Source organism: Phodopus roborovskii, unplaced genomic scaffold, assembly GCF_943737965.1.
Source record: "Phodopus roborovskii unplaced genomic scaffold, PHOROB, whole genome shotgun sequence".
Lineage (NCBI taxonomy): Eukaryota > Metazoa > Chordata > Mammalia > Rodentia > Cricetidae > Phodopus > Phodopus roborovskii.
This window is the reverse complement of record NW_026126605.1, coordinates 698,067-716,162: the sequence shown is the minus strand read 5'-3', so window position 1 is coordinate 716,162 and position 18,096 is coordinate 698,067. Positions and strand designations below refer to the sequence as shown.

General features: G+C 43.4%; 1 protein-coding gene across 4 annotated transcripts in view; it reads left to right on the top strand.

Annotated features, from left to right (window-relative positions):
- The first annotated feature begins 879 nt into the window (after window positions 1-879).
- Window positions 880-18,096, top strand: part of Nr3c2 (nuclear receptor subfamily 3 group C member 2) — a 332,687-nt gene continuing 315,470 nt past the window's right edge. For 2 of the 4 annotated variants that reach the window (XM_051205913.1, XM_051205912.1), the window contains exons 1-2: window positions 8,111-8,207; window positions 8,616-10,365. In XM_051205913.1, the coding sequence (XP_051061870.1) occupies window positions 8,132-8,207; window positions 8,616-10,365 (1,826 nt within the window). In that variant the 5' untranslated portion in view covers window positions 8,111-8,131. Of the gene's footprint in view, window positions 990-2,231; window positions 2,370-8,110; window positions 8,208-8,615; window positions 10,366-18,096 lie in introns of those variants that run through there. The other 2 variants (XM_051205915.1, XM_051205914.1) reach the window with 2 other exon arrangements.

Sequence of the window (18,096 nt, the reverse complement as noted above, 5' to 3'; positions counted from 1 at the left end):
CAAGACCTGCAGCGATCAGCGACCTCTGTCAGAGTGTGGGATCCGTGGCGATCGCTCCCCACACTCCCTGGTGCGCAGACACCCGGCGCTCCCGGGCGCCCCACACACACGGTGGGGGTGGGGCAGCGACCCAAGAGCTGCCTCACCGGGTGGGCAGCGGAGGCACAGAAAAGAAACTTTTCCCTTCTGGCCCGCTCGCGGTCCTCCAGCCCTCTGGCCCCTTCCGGTGGCACCTGCACCTGAGGGCAGGCGCTAGGTCAGGGCCGACTTTGTGGACACGCGAGGAGGGGAATGCAGGGTGCGGGGACTAGGGTTCCCTTTTCCCTTTGCCTCCTTGCTGTCAGTGGCTGAGGTTCCGACGACAGCCACCAGTACCCTGTCTCCCACCAGCAAGTGACTGGACGTTGGGGTGCCTCATACTGCTAGTGAGGGTGTGACCCAGGAAGGGGGCCCCAGCGCCGCGGGCTCCCCCTGCAGCTGCCCCCACAAACACACACACACACACACACACACACACACGCACACACACACACACACACAGGCTTTCCAAGCTCTGTCGCCTAAGCTGTCATCGGCCACCCTAGCCCAAGGAGGGGACGCGCAGAGCCGCGCTTCCCCTCTGCGGGAGCGGAGTCTTACCGCGGGACTAGCGGGTTCCCGGAACCTCCTCAGTCACCGCGGGGCGAACCAGCAGCCCCGGAGACCCGCCGGCCCCAGGCCGGGCTGCCACTGCTGGGGGCCGGCGGGTGCTCATAGCACCCTAGGCGCTATTTGGTGCCGCCGGCTCGCTGCCTCCAGCAGGATAACTGCACTGTCGCTCTATTGCTTTACCCAACGTCAGTAGGGAGACTGCCGGGATTGCAACCCTCTCCATCCCCATCATAGATCAGCCGGTTTTGGATTTGCCAGTGGCTGCAGCAGCGGCGGAGGCGGCGGGAGTCTCGCTGCCCCCTCCCCCGTCCCAGCCTCCCTACCATGTCCTAGAAAAGGTGAGTGCAGCGACTGTCACTTTGCGCCAACAGTGGCAGGAGGGGGCCTGGGAGCACAAGGGTAGCTCTGGGGTGGCAAGGCCAACGCACCGGGGAGAGGACGCGAGTAGGCGCACCGAGGTGGGCTGCAGGCAGGAGGCCAGGTGCTCGCCTGGCCGGCGCAGGACAAGGGTGCAGGGCGACTGGCGAGCGGGCTCGGCGGTTGCTCTGCGCCTGCCGTTCTAACCTAGATTTTGCAAGGGGCAAGACCAGCCCTCCCTAAAGGAGGTAAAAACTTGTAAAAAGGAGACGCATCCATTTCTTCAATGACGATAGTTCTGTCACCCTGACTGAGCTGCAGCCGCTGCTTGCTGCTTGGCGAACCCGGGGCCGCCAGGTCGGGACTCCGCTAGGTCCAGCTCACCACCCGCACCCGCGCGCGGGCCCTGGGAGCAATCGATGCTGCGATTGCTCGTCCCGCGCGCGTGACAGCTAGCCTCGCGGGAAAGTTGGGACACTCGGCGGGGATTCATATGTCTAGGGGCTCTAGGGCTAGCTCCGCGTGGGCGACTGCTGGGCAGTCCAGAGTCCCGACCAGTTCGCAGGTGCCACTGCAGTGCCCCATGCCTCTCGGGAGTGTCCTGCGGGAGTGGCTAAGAGTTCCAGTCTCCCCGGGCTTGGGATTCGGGATCCAGAGGCTTAACTAACTGTAAGGAAAGGAGGGGCTTTTGAGCACAAGGTGCCTTCCTTCTCCCGAGGTTTCGGCTTGCTGGGAACAAGGGTGAGCCCGAAGCTGCGCCGGCGGCCTGTGGGTCGCCAAGGGCCAGGGGACCAGATTTAGGTGTGTACGTCACTGGTGCTGACTCCAAGCCAGCAGGGGAGTCCAAAGGCAAGCCTCATACCAATCTAAAAGTCCTGAGAAATTAAAGTTAAGGAGCTCATCCTTTGGCTTAGCAAGTGCAGTGTTTGGGTGGGCCGGAGGAAAATCGGGGTGGGGGCGAAGGGAAGCCAAAATTTCTTCGCGCTAATAATCATTAGAAAATAGTTTAGTGCCTTCCCCTCCTCCAATAATCCTGCCCCAATTAAGTGCACCCCTTCCATGCATTATAAAGTGCATATCCTCGATAGTAAGCTTTCTTGCATATTGAACTAGTGGAAAAATCCAGTACTAAAGTAGTGAGTACAGTAACAAAATTATCAGGCGCCTCAGCTCTTGACCCTGGCACTTTTTTTTTTTTTTTTGGCAAGGAGTGGGGTGGGAGGAAGGCTGTGTTAAAAGGGGTTTGGCTGCACCGAAAGCACCCATTTTTTCCTGCGTGGTTGAAACAAGGAAACTGAAATAGAGTGGGAACGTGATCCTCTGGCTCTCGACCACGGAGACTAAGGCTGCATCGCGGGGAGGTAACTCAGACCTGGAGGGGATGAAGAGCAGAGCGTTAGGGGTCCCTGGGGCGCCCATCTGAGTCGCCCTGAGCTTGTGGACGCCGTGGGCGGTGTTGGGTGTGAGTCGCTGAGACTCACCTGGTGCTGCGTGTGGGGAGCTCAAGGGCTCACCACATAGTCTGCTACCGGGTCACCACACTTTCCCCTTCTCTCCAGATTGTCTGTGGTGCCCCCGAGGGACAGTTGGAGGGGTGAGAACAAGTTTGGGGCAAGGGAGAGATGTGGGTTAAAAGGCATCATGTATAGGGTTGTCCCGGGTAGTGAATACCTCCGCGAACCCAGGAGAACCTGCTGCCTCTGCGGCTTTAAGGAAGCTGCGGAGTCCAGGCTGTGTCGCAGCAACTTTGTATCAGTCATGTCGCCCGCCTGGTGACTGACAGCCCCGATTGCCCAATGAGAAGCACGCCTGGCCCGCACAGCGTGGAGCCTTGTTTCCCCCTTGGCCAATGGAAATGGTTCCGGCGGGCGGGACAGCGACCTGAACTTTCTGGACATGTGACCCGCTTTTAAAAGGGCCAGCCTTCCAGCTGGCCCACTCCCCCTCCGGGCTTTCGCCAGCTCCCTCCCGCGGGCTCCCTCCCGCGCGCTCCCTCCCTCTTTTGCCCGTCTGGCCCTGCCCCTGACCCCTCCCCTTAGCTCCTGCGCACCCAGGGTGTCATTGGGCCCGGGAGAAGAGAGCCAACTTCAGGCTGTTCAGAGGAAGCCGGTGCAAGTCACCTGGGCGCCGGCGCTGCTGCCTCGGGGCTCTCCCGCTGCTGGGAGAGCAGCACTCGCTGGCCTGGATGTGGTTGGATGTAGGGGGGCTCCGCAGCAGGGGTGTCGTGGCGGTGGCAAGCGCTGCAACAGGTAGAAGGCGAGAGGACGACCCCGGCCGAGGCAGGTGTGTAGGGGTGCGCAGCGGGGCGCCTCAAGTCCTGCCCGGGCGTGCGGCCATGGCCAGGGTGGTTTGCACTTTGCAGGGAGAAGCTGCCGCGTAATCCGGAGGCACATTCAGTACGGTGCTGTGTGCTTGTTGTTTTGTTTTGGTTTTCCACCCCCCCCCCCCCGCCCCGCATCCCCTCCACCCCGACCGGCTGAGGACTATTTTGGGAAAGTTTGGCCACTTTGGATAAATGCCCTCTAAAGAATGGCATTTAACCGCCTTTGGCAGTGGGAGGTTTACCACCCTCCCCTTTCCCCCAAAATGAATTTCAGATCGTTTTCCTCTTGCAAAATTTAAAGGACATTTGAGTAGCGTTTCTTTTATCTATCAATTGCGGAAGCTCCTCAATCTTAGTGGGAGGTGTAGCCAATAGGGCAGTTGAAGGAGCTAGATCCCCACAGACCTTGACAAAAAAGGGTCTGGAAAATCTTCCTATTCCTTGATATTGGGGAACTCTTGGGGATCCTCAAGGAAGGGAAGGAAAAGGGATGAAGCTGCTTTGGGTGTCATCCCTGCCCAGATGGGTTGTAGATGCATGGCTTTTCCTGCTGCATTGAAAAAAAAAAAAAAAAAAAAGCTTTAAATCATAATGCTTTATCATACCATCTGCTTTATTTAGTTATTAAAACATAGTTCGGAAAAGTTTTGATAGCAGATGAGTTATTATTACCGCCGGATTTTAAAGGCTCCTAACGTTTCAGATCCTCATTCTCTAGGTGCTCTTATTGGTGACATTTACATAGTAATGATAACAGCATTCTCCATCTGTGTAGTCCTCCCTTGGAGCTTTAATTTCACATTTGACATGACAAACTACCATGGAAAGGCTTTCGGAAAGAAGTTTGTGTGTGTTTGTTGGTGTGGGGAGGCTAAAGCAGAGTTTTTTCCTTTATGGGAGAGGTAGTTTGTTTAAAAAAAAAATGGAAAGCTGATGTAGCTCAATGGGTCAGGCCAGTGAACAGGTATGCTTAGTTCTAACTGGTTCTCCCACTCTCTTAGGTGACCTTGGTGGATCTATCCCACTTCCCCCCTCTGTAAGACAGTGCTGAGAGGCAGAGCAACTAAAACTAGTTTCCTGAAGTCATCTTCTGCCTTGTAAAGAGCCACTGTGTTATGAAGCCCTAAGCTGGGTCTTTACTGTGCCACCCAAAGCATCATAATTGGGGGAAAGATACCATTAAGAAGGAGATATGTTTTAGAGAGCAACAAATTGAAAGTTTTCAGAAAAGGTGCAAATTCCCAAGGACCTTTAATAATTCCTGGGGGAAAACAGAAATTACTTCCTTATGGAAGGGGACAATTTAACAGACTATGAAACAAAGTTTTAAAATCTGTTTCCTTCATAGAAATAGCATTTAAGGATATGCATATATATGTATATATATGTATGTATGTATGTATTATATATAATATATGTAATATATAATATATATATAGTTCTGTGCTTTAGAGAATTCATAACTGGCATATGGCTCATTTAGGACAATAGTGACAAGTACCCCTCAGGATATTAATAGTACCCTAAACACACGTCTACATGCACTTGCAGACAAAACCTGTTGGTGCAATTTCTTCTCATCTCCCTGATTCCTTTGCATGGAAATAAAGATTTATAATGGCCCAAGATTCTCTGGGGTAGTGTCCACTGGAATACCTATAGGTCTGATTTTCCATAAACTAGGAATAGAATTCATATATTTCACTGACTTACTTTTTTTTAAGTAACAAAAACTTTCCCTTTACCCTCAGGATAAAGTTTTATGAGGATTATACTCATCAAGTCGTATTTTTAGTAGTCAATGGTAAGTTCGGGTTGACTGAACTACTGTTCAAAGCCATGGTCATTATGACAATTTTAAAAGGACAACCCAAATTTCCTGGACAACACAGGAAATAAATCTCTAACCCATTTGTTTATAGAAAATATTAACTAAAATACTAACTAGGCAGAACTTAACATAAAATATTTCAGTAATGCTATTTTTAAAGCATCTGGTCTCAGAAACAAGGTTTGCAGGGGAAGGGCTCTAATGCTAGTTGCTGTCCACTTTTCTGTGTTAGCTGCCAACCTTTACTCTATTTTCTTTGAGAGGTGGATGAGGTTGATAGATGACGATACCTTGAACAAAGCCAATTTAGATTTCAGAAAAGTCTCTGGAAAATTCTTCATGCTATTTCTGTCAATAACATGATAGAATACAGTTGACTTTAGGAGGTTGTAATGAGAGTTCAGGCTTTGGTGAGCCTGGGCATGTGGGGTTGAGATCAGCTGTCTGATGTTAGCTGATAAAGTACTTCCCTGCAGAGAGGAACTGTGACCTGAGCACACTGTCTCCAGGAAGGCTTCTACTGTGAGCTTTAGAGTTTGGAGAGCATGTGGCTCATTTAGGCAAGTGCCTCTCAGAATATTAGTAGGTCCTCCGAACAACAGCAAGATGTACAAAGATCAGCTTGTTTTAGGGAGTGCTGGATTAAAAATGCATTGCTTTCTGCACTTAAAAATCCCCCAGGGATTCTAGGGTCCAGAATGTTACTGAGAACTCATAAAAGGCAGAAAGTCCATCTATTTCAAAAGACAGTTGGATGTGTGAAGTTCTGGAGAAGGGTCTGGAGTCCCCTTAAACTCAGATCACACAGCCCTGTTGCCTAGGATGGAGGGTAGGTTGGAGGCTACAGCTCCAATAATGGGGGAAGGTTCCTGTGGAAGCCTTGTAGTGAGGGTGCAGGACAATCCCTTCCTAGAGGTCTTTAGGGAGGTCACAGCAGCGCTCAGGAGAGGAATGGGGACAGGATGGAATGGGGAACAGGGGAAGTTCTGTTCTGAAGAGATAGAGTTCTTGTGATGCTCAGAGGATCTGAGACTGAAACGTCTATTCCTTAGCTGGATCCAACTGTCTTTGGTGAGGAAAGGACAGAATATTTCCTGTAGAAGTAGAAGCACATAATATTTACTGTATTTTTTAGTTCATTGATATGACTGAGGTTTCAGAAGAGTAAAAAAAAGTCCATTATTAATGATGATTTAAGTGCCAGTTCACTGTGTGTGTGTGTGTGTGTGTGTGTGTGTTTCAACTTTAACTGGGTTTTTATTCATACTTTTTTTTTGGCTGAAATTATCAGATAACTACCTCAATCTTTGTGATTTGATTTATTTTCTACTTTTTAGTGATTGATTTTTTTTATTAAGAATTAATAGAATAATGTTCTTTAAGTGAAAGTATGCTATATAATTGGTAGATTTTAAGGTTCATAAATTGAGTATTGATTATAGTATAATAGTTAAACATTTTTATTTGCGCTTTACTATCCATCTGGGACACAGTGGTAGAGTTGATAGTTTATGACTACTCATAATTTAAAATCTACTGTAGAATACAGAGAAGTCAGGGCTAATTGTAATACACAGGCAACTTGTGAATTACATTTCATTATAGAGGTTTGTGATATGTAATATCAATTTATTTAGTGAAGTCATTATATTATTTTGCAATATTAATATAAATTCTGTAGCAAATGACTTCCATTTTTTTCTTTTAATGAAAAGAAGATAGGGAAGAAGGGCTAGAGGTAAGCAGAGATGTGAGCACCATAGTAGGCTTTATATACAAACAACCACAAAATTGGCAGGACATATAGACTTGAAAAATATATGCAGGCATGATTTTTAATGCGACACAGATAGAACTGAATTAATTTTATGTCAGGTCTGTCTTCTCAGTGGTCTGTTTCTTTAACATGGTTGTCTGGGTATGACTTTGCTTCCTAGGGCATTTGGTCATCTGCAGATTTTGTTGTTGTTGTTGTTGTTGTTATTGTTGTTGTCATTGCTAGGGAGGGTAGTGTTCTCAGGCTCGAGTGTCTAGGAAACAGAGACCTGCTTAACATATCCTAGTACACAGGGCAGGCCCCCACAATAAGAACCAATCCACCCGAAATTGTCCTTAAGACCCAAGTTGGGAAACACTGGTAAACAGAGTGACCTGAGATCAAATTCCAGCTTTTTGATATAGCTGTGTGGCCCCTACTCAGTTTCTGACTTGAAGTGCTTATGAGTGGGTTTTTGTTTTTTTGTGTATAGGTTGGTTTGTAAGGTGCAATTATATATCAGAAAGGCTTGTGATAGTGTGCTGAGTTAAATAATTCTAATAATTATGAACATATAGCCTATTGTCATCTGTTCATGAACTAATTGAATAGAGCTGATGGAAATGACTGTGTATTGAAAACACTCTCATGGGCTCCTCTAGGATGGAAACTGGACAAGTTTTTTAATGCTGGAGATTCAGGACTGTTCTTAGGCCCAGGATGTAACAAGGGCTTGGGAAATATCATTAAATAGATGCTGACATAGGCAAGGTCCTTTGTAAGCCTCCTCCGCTGTCCAGTTTTGGAAGACTTAAGAGAGGTGTTGCTAGGCCAGGGTGGTTATTATTGAAGTACAAGCAAGTGTCCTGGCTGCTGCCAACATGTCTGGCAACTGCCCTGATCTGTGCTCCAAGTCAATGGGTTTATATATAAACCTGTACTCTTCAGAATTGACATTAAACTGTCTTCACCATTTAGCTTAAGAAAGCCGTATTGTTTTAAAAACAGTTTATCAATGACTTTTCCCCTATGAAAAACTCATTTGGTAAGCAAGCATATATTTGGAAACAGTAACTTTAATTGCATTTCCATTTATAATTAGGCTATGTATTTGCTCATATGGAAGGCAGTTTTCATATGACCACGTTTCCCAAAACTTTGAAGTCATCAAGTTAGTTGTTTGTTTTGTTTTAGTGTATAAAGGAGCTTTATTATGGGGGGTGAGCTTAACTGCAAGGAAACCAGCCATGCTCCTGCATACAAGTGGATCCCAAGGAAAGGTTGCCCAGGTTAGTTTAAATTTGATATTTGTCACCATGCTTTTGGCTTTGTCGAATCACCCACCTCATTTAGTCCTCATTTTCTACTCTGGTTACCTCTTTAATTGCTAGGATTATATTGACTATAATTTAATATTCAAGTAAGTTAACATTTATAAATGATCCTTATGAACTGTGAAGGCTGTATTTTAGCAAGTTTTAATGCTTGGTTCTTCTGGCTTCTGAACAAGTTAGTCGATATCCTGTGTGTGTGATAAATTGCGTCAGCACCCTAGAAGATAAATTGTAATGCAACTAGAAATATTGTTTACCTCAAATAGAATATTTATTTTAGCTCAATAAATGCAATTTTAGAATGCCTTAATATACTACAGTGTTACTGACTCTAACATGTTAATAATAAATCTTGTTTGTTAGCTATGGAAACCAAAGGCTATCACAGTCTCCCTGAAGGTCTAGATATGGAAGAACACTGGAGCCAAGTTTCTCAGGCAGCAGAGCGCTCTTCTGTTGGACCTGCAGACAGGACCAATGGGAACAACTACATGGAGGTTGTCAACGTCACCTGTGTTTCCGGTGCTATTCCAAACAGCAGTACTCAAGGAAGCAGCAAAGAAAAACACCAACTACTCCCTTGCCTTCAGCAAGACAGTAGTCGGGTTTTACCATCTGATATTAAAACTGAGCTGGAATCCAAGGAACTATCAGCCACTGTGGCTGAGTCCATGGGCTTATACATGGATTCTGTGAGAGATTCAGACTACTCCTACGATCAGCAGAATCAACAAGGAAGCATAAGCCCAGCAAAGATTTATCAAAACATGGAGCAACTGGTGAAGTTTTACAAAGAGAATGGCCACCGGCCCTCATTAAGTGGTATGAACAGGCCTTTGAGGTCATTCATGCCCGACTCTGGAGGCTCCATGAATGGTGGGGTCATGCGTGCCATTGTTAAGAGTCCGATCATCTGTCATGAGAAGAGCCCCTCTGTTTGCAGCCCGCTGAATATGCCTTCTTCGGTATGCAGCCCTGCGGGCGTCAACTCCATGTCCTCCTCCACGGCCAGCTTTGCCAGTTTCCCAGTGCTCAGCCCCATCACTCAAGGAACCCCTCTGACCTGCTCCCCCAATGTTGAAAACCGAGGCTCGCGGTCGCACAGCCCGGCACACGCTAGCAATGCGGGCTCCCCTCTTTCAAGTCCCATAAGCAGCATGAAATCCCCCATTTCCAGCCCTCCAAGTCACTGCAGTGTAAAATCTCCAGTCTCCAGTCCTAATAATGTCACTCTGCGCTCCTCTGTGTCCAGCCCGGCAAATCTGAACAACTCAAGGTGCTCCGTTTCCAGCCCTTCCAACACCAACAACAGATCCACACTCTCCAGCCCTACAGCCAGCACTGTGGGGTCCATCTGCAGCCCATTCAGCAATGCCTTCAGCTATGCCGCTTCAGGCGCTGCCACTGGAGCCGGTGCCATCCGGGATGTGGTTCCCAGTCCGGACAACCATGAGAAAGGTGCTCATGATGTTCCTTTCCCCAAGACAGAAGAAGTCGAAAAGGCCATCTCCAATGGTGTGACTGGCCAGCTCAACGTCGTCCAGTACATAAAACCAGAACCAGATGGGGCTTTCAGCAGCTCCTGCCTGGGAGGAAACAGCAAACTCAACCCCAGCTCTCCATTCTCTATACCAATAAAGCAAGAATCAACCAAGCACTCGTGTTCAGGCGCCTCTTTTAAAGGGAACCCCACAGTCAACCCGTTTCCATTCATGGATGGCTCATATTTTTCCTTTATGGATGATAAAGACTATTATTCTCTATCAGGAATTTTAGGACCACCTGTGCCCGGTTTTGATGGTAGCTGTGAGGGCAGCGCATTCCCAATGGGGATTAAACAAGAGCCAGATGATGGGAGCTATTACCCTGAGGCCAGCATCCCATCATCTGCCATCGTTGGTGTGAATTCGGGTGGACAGTCCTTTCACTACCGGATTGGTGCTCAAGGTACAATATCTTTATCACGGTCACCTAGAGACCAATCTTTCCAACACTTGAGTTCCTTTCCACCCGTCAATACATTAGTGGAGTCATGGAAACCACACGGTGACCTGTCATCTAGGAGAAATGATGGATATCCGGTCCTAGAATACATTCCAGAAAATGTATCAAAGTAAGTTGATTTATTTTGTAATCCTTTCTGTCCTCTCCTCCCTTACTTTTTTCCTTTTCTTTTTCTTTTTCTTTTTACTTTTCTTTCCTTCCTTCTCTTCTTCTTCTTTTTCTTCTTTTTATTTGATAATCTTGGCTTTGTAAATTGTTAACATCTTGTCTTTATGTTTGCATTCAAGAAATTGAGTTTTGCTTTTGTTTAAGGATGGTAATTTTATTCTCTTTGGCGTGTTGATACAGCATCATTTTTTGAAGACAGGAGCAAAAAATTCTAAGGATCTCTTATAAAATGTTTGTGCTGATGTTGAAGAAACATGTCTGCCCCTAGTTGTCTATTTTGTGTTTGAAAAAGGTTTCTTTTCTACTACCAGTCACTACATTTGCTTTAGCAGATGAGACTCCTTCCTTCCCCTATGTTGTTTGCTGCTTCACTGAGACTTTATTAAATTACTTGCCCTCATGGTCCTAGTTTCCATTTATATTAAGATTCTTTATCAATTACTTCAATAGTTGTGCCAATGAAACAGAACCCCAAATCTGTTGCCTACAATTTTCCTTCTCCCTCATCGTTTTCTAGGAGGGCACTCTATTGTGGCGGGAGGGGGACAAAGAAGCAGGCTAATTATATGAAAGTTGGAGTTTCCTGTCCAAATAAACCATTCCCTTAACTGTGAAGATGTTTAAAGACTCAGCCATCTAAAAGCACTTAGTGGACAATTTTACTTTCTTATATTAGAAATGGTATGTGTCACTATAGTTTTGAATGGTATATTTATGGCTTATGAGATCTGCACGTAGATATATTTCATTTACTGTAAAGTGTGCCTTGGCTTTCCTTGTTGCAGAGAGTGTGTTATGTATGTTTAGAAAAACAAGGAAGAGGTTTTAGATGTGAGGATAAAAGGGTGGTTCTTATTTATGCAATGAGTACTTGTATTGGACTTTGCTTCAATTCTGGTTTTATTACATGGATATGATAAGTGAACCTTTTGTAGAATATATAAAGTATAACTTTTCTAACTCCACTTCATCCCTTTAGCATCTAGGAACATATGGGTATTTCCCTTAATTTCCTTAAATCTTTAGTATGCAGAAAATATATCCATTCAATTAGCAGAACATAGGGTATACATATAGTCCAATATTTTTTTACTGTTTTTTTCTTTTTCTCTCTTTTTCAAATACAGAGCAAAAACTTTTGGTTTGAGAATCTTTTTCCTTATCGCTGGATCAAACCTTTCTCTTCTTGCTTTTATAGAAGCAAATGTTCCATAAAGAATACATTGTTAAGTTCTTCATATCACTGCATGCCACACTCCAGTGCTGTGTCTTAGTCTCCTCCTGATTATCAGCCCCCATATCCTTAGGCATGTCACGGGTATGAGCCACCAGCCTGTGTCTGGGGGCATTGAGCGTGTTTGCCTCCTCCTACTAATACAGTAACAGAGATTCATTCTACCTGTACACTTGCAGTTTTGTATCAACTAAGATTAAGCTTTCCACATTTCATTGTGAAAATTTTAGTGTTGCTTGGCATCCCATATGTTGGTTAGCCTTTACAGCTTTCTCTAGTGACTGCAGTCTAAGCCAATTTGTTTTGCTTATTTCAAGAATAAAGGCTCAAGGATCAGAATGTAAATAGGCTGATTTCTAGATTTTTGGTATATATTGCATGACAATTTCATCCATGTTTCATCACTGGCCCCTTTCTTAGACAAAATTGATGTTTTAGACAAAAAAGTGATCTTTTTAGACAAAATTTAATTTTTCCAAGAATCATGCCTGTAATGAATGATCTGAACAGACCTTGATGGTATTCTTCCCATTCCTAGGAAATCCATGTGAGGCTAACCCCCCCCCCCACACACACACACGCATGGAACAAACTATATTAGTATATGTTGAATGCAGAGATGATATGAAAATCTGGTCTTATATTAGAGGAAGGCAATAGACTTGCCAGAAAAAAAAAAGGGGGCTATTTTTTTTTTAACCAAAGTTTTTTATTTGGAGAAATAGTTATTTTTCACAAACTTGTGTTTATATTAATATGTGATTATTTGTTTTCAAATGAGTTAAATAGCAACTTCTGCTTATAACTTAATTTTGTTCTTAACACATAAACACAGCATTTTTAAAATCACTTTTGGGACCTTTGATCCTTTTTGGTTTTGAGACATGTGTACTACCTGAGCTAGCCTTTGGTGCTCCTTCTTCAGCCTCCTGGACGCTGGGGTACAGGAAGCTCCACTATGCTCCCTAGCTAGCCTTGATCCTTGTGCAGAAGAAAGGTGCTTCCAGCATAGAAGCTGGTCTGTCCTGTGCTCTACAGGATTGGGGAGTGGATAGAGAAAGGGGATATAATTTGTATTAGCCAAGTGAGTAGTTTGGAAAGAGCACCCTATCAAGTAAGAGAAATGAGTGTCACCTAGACTGTTGTTTAGGCCGACAGAAAAGAGTAATGGCAGTGATGTACGTGTTGATTTTACTTCACTGTGTGGGCATTCTTTGGGGGTAGTGACAAGAGTCACCTCTGTTAATCATCCCCAGGGAAGGGGCTGAGTTCCAAGTTGTAAAGTAAATTATGACAAAGCTAAATGTAAAGCCTTAGGGTGGACACTGGACCTAGTTGTGTCATGTGGGTTAGAGTTTCTCTGTCGGCCTTAGTGCAAACAGAACTGTGACCTCAGGTGAGTCAGAACCTCTCGGTGCCTCAGTTTCTTCTTTTTAGAATGAAGGAGTAAAACTTGATTCTCTGTGAAGTCTGCCCAGTAAAATGACTGATACTCCCTTTAAAGTATCAAAGGAATGTCCTTTAACAACTGATTTCAAATAATTGTGTTTTACATACACCACACATACATCTCTTGCAACATATTTTTATCTGGGTGGAAATGAGAGGTGAGGGTGACCTCTCATTGAAAAGTTGAGGCATTTTTCATCCTTTTTTTTTTTTTTTTTTTAGCCCAATATTTCCTTTTATAAAGTCTGACACCTGCTATGAATTCTTGTTCCTTCTATTGCATTATTCCTGGCACAAGCAGGCCTTCTGCTAACACAACACTGGCTGTTTATGGTGATAACCATAGTCACTGTGATAGTCCCATAATGCAATGCTAACATTGACTTAGAGTTTTGAATATAAAGTCCACTGTTTCAAAGGGCATAGACTGGCAGGTTCCAGCACAAGCAGTTATGCACTAACCATAATTTGTACTTTTTTTCAGACAGAAGACAAAAATTTAGTAAATCACAGGTAATTGTTTTTATTTGTCAATTATCCTTGCCATTTTTTTTTAAATTTCTCTTTCTGTGGTGACACAAGTTTCAGAATTCAAGGAGTTTGTGACCAAGTTTTCCATATCAGTAAACTTTTCCAGATAAGCTGTGGAGATGTAAATAGCTTTACAGGCTGCACACTACAGAAACAGTGGTTTTGGTGGAGGTATGCTGTGAGTGTGAATGTCGGTATCTACTATAGAAAAGGCAAACAGCCTTCTCTGGGACATTTGGGATGAAAACATGCACTGTTGTTTTGTTTACTTGACACATAATGTTTGGGCTTCAAAATGGCTGACATGTCTATAATTTCTCTAGGCTAGTCTTTTACCTAATACTTTTGAAATGACTTTAAAATGAGACTTGCTTCTCCTGAAAGTTCACTTATTTTCATTAACTTACATTATTTCTGGAGAAACTGGTGATCATTTTATTGGGAAAAAACAAAACAAACAACAAGACAAATAACAACAACAAAAACCCAAGAGCTTTATAATGTACAAACTACTGTGACAGTGTATTTCTGTTGTCTTACTTTCCACATCGGAAATGTCTCAGGTTTAAATTCCAGCACATCCATCTGTTATCCCCTAAAAAAGTGCCTTATTAAGTGCTTCATAGTTAAATATGAATATTGAACTAAACTCCATAGTTACAGTTAGATAAATTAAACCATTTCACCTTGGGTAGTTTTCATCCCTGCAATTTGCTGGGGCCAGGACATGGAGATTTATCATTTATAGATCCTATGCCTTTTGCTTATTGAAAGGGTGTGCCCAATCTTCCTGTCCTTGCGTGACAAAGTGATAGCAGATGTTATGTTGCTACCACAATACCAGAGTAGCACTCAACTTCCTTCAATGCTTTGTTGTCATTGTATTTTGCCTCCAGAACCTCTTTGTCTTTCTGTTTCCTATTGCTTGCCCAGCAATAAAATTTCAACCCTGCTACTAAGTAATTTATCATTTTACTTTTATTTACTAAAATCAAATATAGAAAGACATTTGGCTTCTTCATTATGCTTAAATAAACATATTAACTTGAAAGATTACATCCAAAAGTTATTAAGGAAAACTAAAAGTGTTTACAGTGAACATTGTTCTCAAGAGATGCACCTATGTTATAAACTTTAGAGTTTCTAATTTGAAATTTATGAAATGTAAGCTTTACTTGAGCTTTAAAATTTTTCTTTTGTTCTTTGTGAATTTAACACTTAATTACAAATAGACATTCATTACTTAACTGACATTCTAGAAACCTCTAGATTTAGGATTGTTAATGATATGGCCAAAGCCCAGATTTCTATGTTGAAAAGAAGTAGGCATTATGTATGTAGTAGTACAAAGAATAAAAATTGTACTCAACGAAGGACATAGCCTAAACAGACAATAAACAATTGGAACTATTAACAAGTCCACATTTCAGGGAGCATGTGTGAAATAACCACTGCCTGAATTTGTAACTTGGGCCATGTCTTCACTTGACCACTGATAAAGATGGCCATGGCCACGTAGTCTGTGATGTGTGGCTTCACCCCATGTGTTAGTTGCTATTGAGACAAATATCTAAGAAATACAGTATGATATGGGATGAAATATAGTTTGTAAGGGAAGAGTTGACTGGGTGTTCTGACAGGGGAGATGGTGTGGACTAACCCTGGAAAATGGAGACTTTGGGGAGATGGTCACAGTAGGTATCTTTCACCTAGTCTTAGAAAGTTTGTAGGAACTCCTGGTACAGGGAGTTCTGGAGCAGAACTGAGCAGAAAGCCAACTGTGTTGCTGATGAAAATGAGTATGGGGAGGAGCAGCCAGACACAAGTTGTTTGGAACCAGAATGGGGTTGAACTCGAAATTAGACTAAGAAATTGCTGCCTATGTGGTAGGTAAGGAAAAGTGTACTAAATGTTGAGGCAGGGACAGGGAAGTAGGGGGAACTGTATTGTACAAGGATGCCTTAGTTGGGCAGGAGCATGAAGTGCCCTTAAGACATGATCACAACTATGTGGAAGAGTGGGAATTTGTCTCTCTGAGCAATGGAAAGGAGAGGGCTGATTTAAAAGATTACAGAAAACACTAATGTAGGAAACTATCTTGTGTATATACATGTGTTATGTGTGGCAAAATCTTTTCTGGAGAGATGCAACACATACATCTATTCACCCCAAAAAGAAACCCCACAACAGACCAAAGTGCAGATAACACTTGTGCTTGCTGAACTGTAGTTGGACTTTCCCTTGTGAGACCACTAGTCTTCAAATAATCACACAAAGATTTCTTATTAATTATGAAAGCATGGCCTTTCACTTAGGCTTGTTCCCAGCTAGCTCTTGTAACTTAAATTAACCTGCGTCCATTAATCTGTGTTTTGCCACATGGCTTTTTTTTACCTCTCTTACATTCTGTATGTCTGACTTGGTCCACATCTTGCTGGCATCTCTGCAGACCTAGATTCATCTTCACTCCCTCTTTATCCCTTCTATCCTCTCCTGCCTAGTTATTTGCCAATCAGCTCTTCACTAAACCAATCAGAAGATGCCTTGGCAAAGATGTATCTTCCCAGTGTACAAAAAGATTATTCCACAACAGTAAACCATGAGTTTAATTGGGGCTCCTTACAGGGACAGAGATGACCCAAAGACAACTGCATCGCCCAAGCCCACCTAGGATTGGTGAGACAGCTCACAAAGCTGAGAATGTGAAGCATACTGCATAGTCTGCAGGCAGCTAAACAGATTGGACAGCATCCTTTCCAAGTGCCTTAGTCTGTCTATACCTCTTCCAGGCAGCTTAGATGTTTCTGAGTCTTCTAGGCAGCAGGTCTGATCTTTGCAGCTCAGTTTCCGTCAGGAGACTCTTGGCTTTTATTGCTCACTCTGGCATGGAGGGGCCTAGTAAATCTGGTCAGTTTCAGGAACTTCCTGAAGCTATTTTGAGTTGTTTAGCTTCCTGCTTATGGAGCTTCCCTACAGGATGGAATGTTTCAATCTGAGGACAATGTCATACAACAGCATGTCTGTTTGCTGCCATGTAGATGTCAGAGGTCAACCAAGTATGTCATTCCCCAGGGCACCATCTACCTTGTTTTTTGAGACAGTCTGTCAGTGCCTGAAGAATCACATATTAGGATAGACAGACGGGGGCAACAAGCACCAGGAATTCACCCTCTCTGTCTCCCAGGTTCTGAGATTACAAACTGGTACCACCATGCCTGGATTTATTATTTTGCTTTTTTTTAGCCTGGATTCTGTGGGTCAGACTCAGTTCCTGATGTTTGCACAGCACATTTACTGACTCATCTGTCTTCAAGCTCCAAAACTGAATTCCATATACAAGTTTTATTTCAGAATTATATAAATTTTATACAAGAAGTATGTCATAAAGAATGCCTAAAGATAAGAACCTTTTCTGTGTAACTGCAGAACTACCATATAAACTAAAAAAAAAAAAAAAAAAAAGAAGTTATTGATAAATTACTAGCATCTATCAGCAGATGTTACTATGCTTTTGCCGATTGTCTCCATATTGACTCTTTCAGGAAAAGGTCCCAGTTCACAATTTAGTGCTATGCTATTGGTCATATCTCTTTTCCTCTTTGGGTCTGGGATAGTTCCTCAGTCTTCTCTAGATTATATGACCTTTTAAAAATTGACATTATTAATTTTGTAGGCATGTGACTTGAATCATGTCTGCTAATTAGAGTGAACCATATCTATACACTTGAATATCACTTCTCTATGTCAAAGCATCTTCCTTCTAGCTTGTTAATATGTAAAGTACACTGTCATCATGGGTGGCCAGGCATACTGTGCTTACTATGCAGTGGCACACAGGAACTTTCTACTCAGATATGGATCTTCAAGGTAGAGCCTGCTGACCAGTCCCCTTACCCCCATCTGCATTCTCCAGCCTCTGGTAACCAACAGTCTCTCATCCTCTGTGACAACAGCTCTTATGTTCCACATCGGAGTCAGCTGATTTGATGGTGATCTTTGTGAGCCTGGCTTATTTCACTTAACATAATGATCTTCATCTATGTTGTCTCAATAACTGACAGTATTCATGCTTTTTGCATCATGTATACATTCTATATTTTCTTTATCACACTTCTATTGAATTGATAGACAAATAAGCAATTTCCTTTTCTTGTCTTTCATGAACAGAGCTAAAATGAACATGGGAACATGGGCATGCATATGTCTCTTGTCTCTTCAACAAACTGATTTTGTTTCACACACATATGTACATACATAATCTCTAGGATTGGCATTACAGGATCCTATGGCAGCTAGTTTTTGTTTGTTTGTTTGTTTGTTTGTTTTTAAACCCAATAGTACTTTTTCTAATGACTGTAGTATTCAATGGTCCACTTTCTTATACCCTTGCCAATAGTTTTGGTAATAGTTACTCTTACATAATGATTTTGCTGTGTACTTTTCTAGTGTTTAATATTT